The following is a 13504-nucleotide window of genomic DNA, read 5'->3' on the forward strand; positions in this document are numbered from 1 at the left end:
TGCATGAATGGGAGTTAAAATTAAATTGATAATATCTGTCTATACATTTTGTTTCCCATCCTTTATCTGTGTTCATACTTACTGATGGGAATCTCCTTTTTGCAGCAAGAAACCCGTATCAGTGCAGTCAGGCAGGGCATGGACACAATTAGCATGGGATATTCTCCCATCTCTCGCATCAAAGCCTGTCTTTCTGCTAGGAGACTCTGTACACCATCACTGCATTTGCAGCATGCGCATCACAGGAACACAGTGTGTGTGTGTGTGTGTGAAGAAGAGCATGTGTGGCTGAAAATGTAGAGGAGCCCAAAATAGAAGCGCTCTCTTTTAAAATCGCAGCAAACCCCCCCCCAACCCCCACCCCCTCCACCAACTCCCCCCAGTGCATTATTAATCCTAGCTTATTTATAACCCACATTTTCACAGGCACACTCAGGGTTCTGTCACAGCTTGTCTTTAATCTCCACTGGGAGTGAAAAGGGGGGATGAAGGGTGAAGAACACACGGGAGTAGACAGAACTGAAGAGCAACATACAGAGAGAGAGAGAGAGAGCGCACTCCTGTCAGAAAGCTCCTCTCTCCCCTCCTGGAGGTATAGGGGGGAGCCATTTTGATACACACCTCAAAGCAAAAATGGAGATACATATATAGAGCGCTGTCTTTTTTGCCTTTGTGTCACTGCTGCCAGTGTGTTTAGCTGTTGGGATTGCAGAGAAAATTCCAGATTGAGTGCTTGGCAGCTGTGCAGAAAGTGTTTCTGCTGGGGCAAGTGCATAATAGAGAATTGTATAAAATCTGAGGCCACGGTTGTAGGAAATTAGGACTCTTCACAACCACATAAGGTGAGGTTGACCACAGATCTACCCCCATTTCTTCAGCTTCACTTCATTGCTTCAGATCTGAAATTTTAGTTTATTTTTCTATTGCGAGGAGACAATTTCATAAATATTGGTCTCGTGGAACTTTGAAAAAGATGTTAAAAAAAGGAAATAGACAAAGAAGAAAACTTGCAAATCAAAGAATCTGGTAGTGTTTTCTGAAGAATGGACTGATCACCTCAAGGCTCAGACCTCCTCATGACTTGGTTAATGAGAAGCAGGAAGTGCAACCAAATACAAGACTGGGGTTTGGGGGTGTGGCAGTATATACCTACAGATTTCTTTTTTAATAAACTGGAAGGAAAAAGGCATGAACGCTATAAAAACAAAGGCAAAGAGTGGACTGTATAAATACTGAAATAAATGTGTTTAGTTGTTTACACTTTGGTGTAAAGTAAAAGTAACTTTTAAACTACAAATTAAAATAAAATCATTTTCAGTACTACTTCCATTCTTGCTTTTTCCAGCATTAAAGTCATGGGCTGCTGCCTCCAGGTCAGGTCATGACCCGTCTCATTTCTGTTGGCTACATGCCTCTTTCTTCTTTCAACCATAGCTGTCTGGCAGAGTTTCACTGATTTCATCGATTACTTGTTCTGAATGGACGTCCTCCACCTCCATCAGAACATGTCTGCTAGACTCATTTCATTTCTTTGCCAAGCATGTGGTGGCAGCGAGTAAGCTACACCACAGGCCTGTAGTATGTTCTTTTAGTACTGTTCGTTTAATATTTAAGTGGTGGACCTGACCTTCCACCCACTAACATGTTCGTACTGCTCTTTCACTGGGAACATTGCGAACATTCCATTCACCCTAAGGAGAAATTGAGCACAAATTGGATTTTGTATCTAACATAAGAGTTTGCCACTGATTTTTTTCAAACACAGTTGCAGATATTTTTCTGTTATTTTTCTAATGTGATATAACTTACGTGGCACATGTAAAGAGAAACATGTCAGTATTGAGTGGTTGAGTTAAATTAGCGAAACCAGATGAATTATAATGGGAGGAGCATGTAGTACATTGGTTGTAAAGGAATGGGAAAAGTAATAACAATTAACAAAAAAAAACCTACTTCAATAAACAGAGCCTTAACATTTGTTGGTGAAAGCTGAAGTAGCATTTGTTAAAATGACCCTTGATTGAACAATCTGTTCTTTGAGGATATTGGTTAATGTTGAAATAGCTCAACGTTTTGTAAAGCCCTGAACATATGCATTTATGGGCAAAGCAGAGCAGGATCCAGTGAAAAATTTGATATTACTCAGAATGAACATGACTTGGTGTGAGGGATGCTGCTCACTTGTTGGTTGCATCCTTTCCGTAAAGACAGGCTTGGATCTATGTTAAACCAATGGTGTTTGTTAGTGAACTACGTTGATGACGCTTGTAAATTCAGCATTGTTTATTTGTATGGCGACTGCTAGTTGAAAATTGAAAATGTTTTTATCAAGATGACCAAAGAGCATTTGGCAATTTGGAACAAGTGGTTGTTGATTACGGGGTCACGAGCAAGGATCGTGTTGCTATATTGCAAGATAACACACTACGTTAAGTCCATGGTAATGCCCCGCCTACTATTTAATACACCAGCACCCTGTGGTCTGCATTCTTGGTGCTATTCTTAGACTCATAAACCCAGACTGGCGCAAGACTATAGATTCCAAGACTTTGCCCAGCTCCTTGAAAGCAAATCTCCAACAAAGATCTGCTGCACAAGAGATTTAGATTTACCAGATAAATAGCCACACACTCTCTCTCTCTCTCACACACACACACACACACACACCCACACTCTTTAAAGCCAGAGGCTTGGCAAGCAGGAGGGGGTTGGGGAAGGCTGGAAGAGAGTGTGTCTATTTTTAGCGCACCCTGTGGGTGATTACTGTAATCTAGGCACTAAGATATAATCTGGTGAGGACTTAATCTGGGCTCTGCTGTACTCTCTGGCTCCCTCTCAGAGCATCTTCTTTTTCATTGATTAGCCCTAGTTGGTATCTTTATCCAGAAACCTGCCCCTTCTTACACTCCCGTGCCCTTCACTCCACCCCCTTCTTTCCCAACCTGTGCCTTTCGCATCATTTCTGCCCAGAAACCTCTCCCAAGTGTTATGCAATTCTTCCATTTATCTTTAATGAGGAGGTAGCTCTCCTCTCTCTGCCTGGCTTCCCCTCTGCTATTTTCATCTTCACAGGTGGCAAAGCTGTACCCTGCATTTTCTAGCCCCACAAAACTCTCTCTCTCTCTCTCTCTGCATGCTACATCAATGACGGCTTCCCTTCTCTGTTGCTATTACCTGAAACTGAAAATCACACATTCTATACTTGGCGTCAGAATTGGTTTGCTCTATGTTATAAAACCTCATCTAATCATGAAGCCTGAAGTGTATTCAGAAGTCATTGATAGTGTGACTTAATGTGTTCAAATTACCCAAATACGTTAACCACACAAACCTGACAGTCCTGCTGCTGAACCCTTAAAAATGAGAGGCACTTCTTTCAACCTTCTGCCAGAGGAGTTGTGTGTGTAGATATCCCAGTGTCATAAAGTGTTAGAAGCTAAAGCAACTTTGTTTTAAGTTGGGCAAAAAATGGAGGCACTAAATGACCAGATACCAAACATGCTCAGCTAGTGCTTTAAATACACCAATGAAAATGAAGCAGAGGCATAATAAGGGAATCACATGTGGAGCTGCTGTTCTGGTGGCTACTCCCATCAGTGCAGCAGAAAGAGGGTGTCTGTGTGTGTTTGTGGAATGGAGTGTGTGCGAGGGTGGACACCTCCATAATCATGAAAGCCTTCCCCTGCCACTTCAGTATGCCATGTGGCGGAGGCTCTAACTGGATTTCCTCTCTCTGCATATAGTCCACTGAGCTGTGGAAATACCCTTGGCCTGGTCTCCTAGATACCAACCTCCTGAGCCATGCTCGTCCCTTAAACACAGGCAACAGCCTCCCACTCTTTCTCTCCTCTCTTTTTCCCCTGTTTTCAAATTGTCTCCGCCTCCCTCAAAAGTTAAAAACAGGGCAGTGTAAAATAACTACTAGCCTGCTTCATTTAGAGTCTTCAAAACACACACACACACACATACACACTGATGACTTCCTGGTTTTAACAGTGATGACGCACAAATTTCTAGATTATGACCCACACCCTGGTTCTTCAAGGGTTCTTTAGTAAAGGCAGTGGTTCTGAAGAGATCAGACCTGGTTAAATGCTATAAAACGTGTTCTAAATGATTCTTCAACGAATATTTTATAAATATGCTCCTGTGCTTCACAGAAACAGAAACAGGTTTCTGTTGTTGCACTTCAAAGAAGAACAAAGGAGTGTCATGTTCAGGTCTGTATTTACTTATAATGTAGGGTGTACTTTAATGATGGACTTTATGTCCGTTTGTGAGAATCTTAAATCTGAGGATCGTTTAAACTCACCCGATCTTGTTAAGGTTGATGAATTGCATTATATCTATTGCATTCACTGCATTCTTGGCTGTCTTCAGAGGGAGGAACATCAAACAGCATGCACCACTGTGAGATGCTCAGAAGTCTCTCCTTGTCATCCTCATCAACACCTTTGTGGTGTTTCCCATTGTGTTTTCCTTCAAACAGCAAAAGCTTGACAGAGAATAATCATTATTTTTCTTCGCTTCTCCAAACAGCATTTGATTATTTTGAGTTTATTCAAAATATAACTGAATATAACAAGTCAGACAAAAATGTCCTCACAAAATCATGGTGCATGCACCTAATGCACTTGCTAACTTTTACATTTTTAAATATTTTACATCATAGGAGGATTAATTTGGCCAAAAATCATATTTTAAAAATTATATTATTGTAGTCAAACCTAGTCAACCAAGACTAGATAAAGTTGCTGCTTTATTTTTAGCACTGGTGCTTCAAAGCTGTTGCTAACGACTAATGAAAGCACCAATAATCTATTAAAACAGACACTTTTCTTGCCCTTGGATGTTAGTTCTGCCATCTTTAGCCTTCTCTGATGAGATGTGTCCTCCTGAACGTTCATTCATAGACAGCTCCAATGAGGTGCCAAGGGAAATCTGTGCTAAGCTCATCAGGTTAGTAGGAGTGACCTCGGCCTTGGCCGTGTTCTGACGTCAAAGGCTCAGTACGGTCAGCCAGGCCACAGGCTATGAGAAGTTGCAGGTTATATTTAGCACCTACTCTGCCTATTGAAGGAAGGGTTAATATGATCTCGGAATAAGCCGAGTGCTTCCACCGCATTGGCGTGTTGGTAAACTGTGGCCGTAGAGGTGTTGTTGCGGCTGAGTGACGGCTGGGTTAATGTGTTCTCAGCAGTGCTGCTGGTTGGTAGAGGGTTTTCGTTTTTAGCTGATTCGCCTTACACCTGAGACCCCCACATACTACAGAGGAGGGTCAATTCACGCCCCTGAGTGTGATGTGTGTGATGACATTTAACATCTAGACCAGATGGACACTTCACAAAGATTGCATTGTTGAGCTGTAAACAAAGTAATTCCAAGTGGTGTTGGTGCAAAATACTTTGAGCTGAAGGAACTGCTATGCTTTTGCAGTAGTGTAAAATAGCTTTGTAATCAGAAGGAATTGGGGATCTCAGGGACATACAAAGCAAATATTCATTCATTCATTCATTCATTCATTTATTTATTACTATCGAAGCCACAAGTAAACCCGCATGTCATCTGAGATTTTATGTTTAATATTTTACACCTCTGCCTAGGGATCTTTTAAAGGATTTCATTATTTCAAAATGAGGTTCTCTAAACAGAAGCGCATCAAACCACACTGTTTACATTTTAAAGATTCTATTATGTACAACTCACATAAAAATCGTTAAATTTGAAATTCCAGACATTTGACATCATTCATTATCTGTAACTGCTTATCCAATTCAGTGTTGCGGTGGGTCCAGAGCCTACCTGGAATCATGGGGCGCAAGGCAGGAATACACCCTGGAGGGGGCGCCAGTCCTTCACAGGGCAACACAGACACAGACAATCACCCGGAGCGGGAATCGAACCCACAACCTCCAGGTCCCTGGAGCAGCACTACCTGCTGCACCACTGTGCCGCCCCATTTGACATCAAATTTTCTACATTATTTCTTCCTTTGTTTCAGTGAGATTTGAGTGTAATACAAATGACTTTATACTCTTTCACCAGTGATCACTGTGACTCCCGTGATCAGTCCCAGACTGATAAATTCTTCTAGTGCTTTTTCTCTCTGTGTGTCTTCAACGGGAAATGCAATAGATGGCTTAGCCACAACTGATTGCATTGGAATGGCTGATGCTGTGTTCTGAGTGAAATTACTTGCTTGGAGGTTATTGGACGCATGGGACATTAGTCTGAGGGGTTTTGATTGAACTGTGTCCTGGTCTACCTTCATCTCATTTTTCTCAGTGTCTTCGGAGCGTAATTTTTCCTGCTCAGTTTATGCTATTCCAAAAAAAAAAAAAAAAACCCTGACAGATACAGAGTGATAAGAAGAGACAAATTGAAAAAGAAGGGAAAGACGAGCGGAGAGAGAGTGCTCTCTGTGATGTGAGAAAACACCAGATGTGGCAGTAGGTCAGTTTTCCTGGAAAGCTGACGCAGCCATGTCGTGGAAGACAGCAGTGCAGTGGTCAGCAGTTACAGACACTAATTCACACTGGGGCAGGGAGACACCGCAGCCAAATGGGGCAGAGTGCTAATGGGTTACTGCACAGAGACTTTCAGCATTATGGTGTTTTTGACCGTTTCTCAGTACTGGTCCCTTATTTAAAGTGAAGTTTTTTTTTATATAAATTATAGAAGGCTCAGATTAGGGCGTGTGTACTGAGTAATTTTGTTATTCAAGCATCTGTTTTAGCGGACAGCATTTGTGCTTCAGCAGTGAATCACTGTAAGGCACTCATGAGTTACAGTAACAGAGGGTGAAATTAGGCACATAAACATAGCATTTTACAAATCTTTTAAAACATTGCTGTTTTACTGTGTTGTGTAATAAAGGAATAATCATTTGGAAGATTCCAGTAGGACATTTTGCCATGCTCTTTGGTAGGTTAAAGAAAGGCTAACCAAACAAAACAAAACATGGTTGGATATATATAGAACTACTCATAATACAGAGGAAAGGAGCAATGTAGTAGCTGCTAGGTTATTTCCATTGCTCACTGCTGGTGAGGGGCACCTGCCAACTGACCTCTGGCTACATGGAGATAACCAAGGGTTAGCGAGCGAGAGGGAGCACTTCAGGTATATATGGGAGATATTGTTAATTCTTAATTTTAAATAGCATTTTCCTAGTACAGACCATGCCCATAAAGGCTGAAACATGGAGGGGAACTAAGATGTGTTTGGGGAGGGGTTCCGTGTGGCTTTGGAATGCGTATGAAATCAGGGTCATAGCTGCAGAGCACAGTAAGGTTTGCAGACCCTCAATGAAAGGGGCATCCTTTAACATTGCTATATGTGAAAGTTAGACCTTGTTACTGTAATGTGGGGAGACACAGGCAAATGTCATCCCAGTGTTGGCAGAACTGCTGTACACACAGTCTGGAATGCCTCCCCTCACTGACAATGGGATTCTTCTTATGTAACATTCACTAAACAAACAGGTTGGTTCTTGTTTTAAAGCTCTATTCTGAAAACAGCGCTGTGCTCTAATCTGTTAGCAAGGCTAGCATAGCTTACATATATATTACATCATGATGCATTATTTCCATGGCTGTAGAGTATTGGGTTGTGTTTCCAATTTAGTACTAATCTTTTATGTGTCCGTTCCACTTAAAGTTAAATACTAGCCATTGTTCATTTTGAATTCATGAGTGATTATATATTCAAAATCTAGACATTTCTTTTTTATTCTATTGCATATACTTGGATGTAAACCCCTTCTCCACCAACAAAGTACTGGGGCTCTTGCTGACTCCTGTCAAATAGCTAACTTTTAGGAACAGCCCGACATTTCCACTGGTTTGAGAGCCCATGCATTGTGTTGTGCGTAATCCAGAAACAGAAGTCATAGTATAAACCACATTTCTCATGGGGATCATATCACAAGCAATGCGTTTGTTTCCTCCACAGACCACTGATGATTCACTGCTCCTGTTTTTGCTGCGGTTCTTGTGCTTTTAATTGTAAACTGTGGAAAAGCAAGTGAACAACTTTACATGGTGATGCTAGGACCCCGCCTTTAGGCTGCTTACATCCTTTTTTTTTAATCATGGAACTGTTCAAGATTTTGGCATCCTGTGGAAAAGTGGCTCTAAAGAACTTCTATTTTGATGGTCTTATCAATTTCCAGGTTTGCCTTTTATTTCTGCAGTGAGCGACTGATCACTCGTAAAGGGTATATTAGTTAATAATGTAAAACAACTTCCTGATGACCACCCATATACATAGAGCAGGTTATTATGGCACTGAAACAAAACCATATTGTGGCACTGAAATCTAACAATTCCTTAAATTCTTTCTGTCTATTACAGCAGTGGACGTGAAGAGCCCACTGTCCTCTGGCATGCAGAGTCCAGTGGGTGGAGGAGGTGGAGAGCAGGGTGGAGGAGGAGGAGGACCGGTGGACCTGCGGACGGAGCTGCGCACGGACCCTAGGCTGAGCGCCCTCAGTGGGATGGACCCAGCTCTGAGGGAACAGCAGCTCCAGCATGAGCTGCTCCTCTTAAAGCAACAGCAGGAGCTTCAGAAGCAGCTGCTCTTCGCTGAGTTTCAAAAGCAGCATGAAGTCCTCACTCGCCAACATGAGGTCCAACTGCAGGAGCACCTTAAGGTACCCTCAGAGAGACACAACAGGATTTGTTTTAAGACGATGGCTGTAGTCAAACTACTGGTAACAATGCAATGAATGAGATACCGGTGGGTGTTGTGTAGGGGGATTATGGTGATGTAGTTGAACTGCAGTGTTTGACTTTTTTACCTTTGCCTTCTGGCAATGTGTGTGTGTATGTTTTTGTGTGAGCAGCAACAGCAGGAGCTGTTGGCAGTGAAACGTCAGCAGGAGCTGGAGCAGAAGAGGAAGCTGGAGCAGCAGAGGCATGAAGAGCTAGAGAAACAGAGGCTGGAGCAGCAGCTCATCATGCTCCGCAACAAGGAGAAAGGCAAAGAGAGTATGCAACACATTGGCAAACTGTAGCTAGTACAGATTAGCCTTCGGTTGAGGCTATGGAACTCTGCCACAACTGTCAGAAAAAACAAAACTAGAAAAACATTATGACGGTGTTTTTCTGTCATATACCTTCATTCACGTTGTTATTTGGTCCATTTTAAAGTAAAACCACGCATTTGAAACTTGTAACCAACATAATGTGTATTACATTTAGTTGCAATTTGAACACTTTTGGTATAGAACCTTGGCATGAAGCTGCTGCTGATTTTACTTTTTTTCACACTGATTCTAGAAATGTCACTGGTTTAACTGGCACATCAGGTGTTTGGTTCAGCTCCTGAAGGCCTAACTATTGCTTTCTAAACTGTAGGAAAACATTCTGACTGAACAAATTTTGTTTTGCCATTTTAAAAAAATGTAAGGTTATGTTTCCATGCAAACTTTAAATGAATTGAGAGTGCCACTTCTGTAGAATACATGGGTTTATTTATTTATTAGTATTTATTTCACTGAACACAAGAGATCCCCTCTGCTGCACACAAATCAAAACCTCTCCATACGGAGACTTTAACATTAATTATTTGTTTATTTTTCAAGATCAATTATGATGTAAATGTGTCAGTTTTGCAAGCTCCCTCATTTTTAAAAGTAGTGCCTGAAGACTGGTGTTATATGTGCGCATAACACAGAAACACATTTAAAAAATATTTTTTCAACTTATGTATCACTTGTGTAATTTCCGGACGCCACATTTGTTTTTTCACATATAGCGTTAAAGTGATGTTTTTAGTAAAAAAAATAAATAAATAGAAATACCCCTTTAACCTACTGTCAGGGACTCGCGGAAGGCGGACTGACGGAGGCACACGCTAAAACGCAACAAACTTTTAATTAAACAAAACAGAATCATACTAAAACAGACTTCAAAAGAAAGGAAACACGATAACTGAAAAACAAATCACGACTGAGAAAACGAAACAAAGAACAGCAGAGACAGACAGACTTGAGAACGTGACAGAGGTAACAGGGACCGAAACAGTGAAAGAACGAATGACCGACAAGAGGAAGTGATACAAGGGGACTTAAATACTAAACACAGATGAGACGCACCTGAGACAGATAATGAGAGGGCAGGGTAACAAATTAGACACAGACGAGGAGGCGGAACAAAGGCGGGACTAAGGCGGAGACATGGACAACAACAAACAGAGCCATGTGCTAAGAGAGCACATGGCAGGGAAAACAGACACGACAGGACAAGGGCGTGACACCTACATGTTAATCTTTAGTTACATACTATTTGTAGCATCTAATTTGGGGCAGAATGTCTGTTAATAAATGTTTTAAATTTTTGTTAGCAAATATTTCTGTATATTGAAATCCAGAAATCCAAGGTGTGCACTTTCCTTCCTCATCTTCCATGACTTCTTTGCTGTATTAGCTTTAAACTCTGACTTTGGGTTGTCTGCGATCAACTAAATTCTCAACTCCTGTTGCTATAAGAATGTCACAAGCCGTTTTGGATTAAACTCAAATACTGCACTTCATTGACCAAGACACAGCTGAAGGTTTGAGGTGCAACAAAATTCTAATAGTTCTAAATGTACACAAGCAAGTCGTGATGCTGTTCCTGTTATGTGTTGCAGTTAAACTCCTTCCTGCACTTTACATGCATGAAAATGTACCTGAGCCAGTTATAATGAATAAACAGAGTCAAAGACTCATCTTTAAGCCGGTGATTCCTGATTCAGAGATTCACATGGGAAAAATCGAATTTTTTGGAGTTACTTCCAGCACAAAAATAAAGAAGTCAACTTCAGACACCAGTCTTAGCTGTTCATCTACATTCCCAATGAGGGGAAATGGTTTAAATAAATGATCACTTAGCGCACTGAGTCAGCATGTATACACAGGCTATTTGTCGTACTTGGTTAAATCCCACTTATCTTTACTTTTTACAACCCTAATTTTCATGCTTGTATATCTCCTGCCTATAAAAATCATGTCCTTCAAATTATTAATAGTTTTATTCAGTTATACGACTCTTAGCACATCCTTTGTTTAATTCCTAATAGTATTGTTTCTAATTGTAACAATAAATGGTGGCTCTTCCCCCTTCGGAGCCCTGTTGTCTTTTAATGGTTTTCTCCAATAAGAATCTAATCGGGTAAAAAAACAGCGGTCGGTTGCATAATGGAAGCAAAGCCGGTGTGTTCTGGATATAAATAGACAACCGTACGTCATTGCGTTAAATCAAATTATGGTTTTACATTAAGAGATATTTCGGCAACAAATGCTTTCACACTCCTAGATGAATTCAGCAGCTGTGTGGCCATCGCGCATGACGTAATCCACTCAGAGGATTATGAATGAGCAAGAGGTGTTCAATTCATCGCCAAGAAGGGCACCATTAACTCAGTTAGCTTGCTGTTTGGAATGAATAACACAGGAATATTTATTCTAAAGAATGAAGACTCAAGCTTCAGACATTTTATAAATATAACCTTTGATTGCAAAGGATAGTACGCCGCATTGTATATGAAATGTTGTTAATAAGACAAAATGTGTAGGGTTTCTGGAGTTTATTTCAGTTTTGCACTGGAGGTTTTAGGCTAATTCGGCTAACAAGCAACGGAACCTTATGACAAACATTTAGCTTTAGCAGGTGTTTTGATCCGTATTAAGATGAAATAGAAAGAAATAGAACCCAAATATTAATGGATAATTGATTTGTTTTCATTCTAATGTAAATGTAAAAAATGGGCGAAACTGTGGATAAAATTAATTGGCCATTAGCCCTATTGCAAAGCTGTTTGTTTGTTTTGACTGGCTCAGCACTTCAGCGTTTTAATCTCTGTCTGTGTCCACTCTGCCAGGTGCCATTGCCAGCACTGAGGTCAAGCTGAAGCTCCAAGAGTTCCTGCTGAGCAAAAAGGAACCCCCCTCTGGGGGACTCAACCATTCCTTTCCCCAGAAGTGCTGGTGAGTGGGACATTCCACACCCCTTATCACTCTGTCTGAGTAAAGCCTAGAATGAGGCTAGTCAGGGATTAGGGAGCTCTGTGAACTCGGCAGTTCTCCTGTGCAAATTGTTTTTAGCCTTTTGTTAAGCATAATCAGAGTAATAGAAAAAGGATCATGTTTGTTCCGTTCTCTTTCCGTTCAAAGTTTGAGCCTCTGGCTGAGCTGCACTGGTTGAGTAGTGTCACCTGGTTAGTTTCAAAATGAATTGTATTAGAGTACTAATGAGTGATGTTTTCTGGTAGGTGTAAAAATAATTTTAAAAAATGATGCAGTGTTAAAAACTATGATGTCAGAAAAAACTACAATAAGTCATCTACATTCGAACATTCAAATAAACGTTTATAAAAAGATAGAAACATCTGTGTTCATTTGTTTACATAACAGCCATTGTTATCTATGATGAAGAGAGCAACTACCAGTTTGTCACTAGATCAGTTTTTCAAGAGCGGTGAATCACCATGAACTTGAACCAGTGTCAACGACATCAGTTGTTACATCGTGCCCTCTATCTTCTGTTGCTGTTGATTTATATCAACTATCTCTTACTACCTGCTCCTACTCCTCTAGTAACTGGTTAAACATGGCCACTCAGAACCAGTCCTCATACAGTGCTATATGCCATAGGCTAACACCAGTGCAGGATGCCTAGACTAACCGAATTTGCAGCTAAGCTATCAAATCGAAACTAACTGTACTATTTTTTCAGCTTTTATTGTTTTTTTTTTTTTAGTAAAGCTGCTTGTAGATTTTCCAAGAACTATGTAGGGATATATTTGGTCTTAGAGGCCACTTTCAAGTGATTTTTCTAGAAAATTAGAATTTTGGGGTTAAGGGAAAACTTTTGCATAAACGTTTAACATATGTACAATGTTTAAAATGATTATTTTAAACAAAACAAAACAAAACAAAAAACCTGTGTTTCTGTGTGTGTAGGGGTGCCCACCACACATCCATAGACCAGAGTTCCCCTCCACAGAGCAACACCCCAGGCACCCCACCATCTTACAAACTGCCCCCACTGCTGGGGGCCTATGAGGGCAAGGATGACTTTCCTCTCCGTAAGACTGGTAAGCTTGAATAAATGAATTGATATATTATTTTTTTCTGTTTTAAATTAAAACATGGTATGGTGGCGCAACAGGTAGTGTCGCTGTCACATAGCTCCAAGGTCCTGGGGTTGTGGGTCCAAACCCCACCTCGAGTCACTGTCTGGGAGGAGTCTGTAGTGTGGTCTGCGTGGGTTTCCTCCGGGTGGCTCAGTTTCTTCCAGCAATCCAAAATCACATGCTGGTAGGTGGATTGGCTATTAAAAGTGTCCATAGGTGTGAGTGTGTTCCTGCCTTGGCCCTCAACCCTGAACTAGATGAAGTGGTTAGAGACAAAAAATAATTGTTTGATGTGTGTGTATGTGTGGGACATCAGAGACTGTTAGTTAGAGTGTAGTGCTGTGTTAACTTCACACCATAGGGCAGATAAGAACGACATGACGTT

The 13504-nt window shown here is 41.0% G+C and overlaps 1 protein-coding gene across 4 annotated transcripts in view; it reads left to right on the forward strand.

Annotated features, from left to right (window-relative positions):
• The window catches only part of hdac5 (histone deacetylase 5), a 92539-nt gene that overhangs the window by 50656 nt on the left and 28379 nt on the right, over window positions 1-13504 (forward strand). For all 4 annotated transcript variants that reach the window (XM_066673634.1, XM_066673637.1, XM_066673636.1 and 1 more), the window contains 4 exons: window positions 8355-8653; window positions 8846-8990; window positions 11866-11971; window positions 12947-13080. In XM_066673634.1, the coding sequence (XP_066529731.1) occupies window positions 8355-8653; window positions 8846-8990; window positions 11866-11971; window positions 12947-13080 (684 nt within the window). The remainder of the gene's footprint in view (window positions 1-8354; window positions 8654-8845; window positions 8991-11865; window positions 11972-12946; window positions 13081-13504) is intronic.

This window comes from Hoplias malabaricus, chromosome 6, assembly GCF_029633855.1.
Source record: "Hoplias malabaricus isolate fHopMal1 chromosome 6, fHopMal1.hap1, whole genome shotgun sequence".
NCBI lineage: Eukaryota > Metazoa > Chordata > Actinopteri > Characiformes > Erythrinidae > Hoplias > Hoplias malabaricus.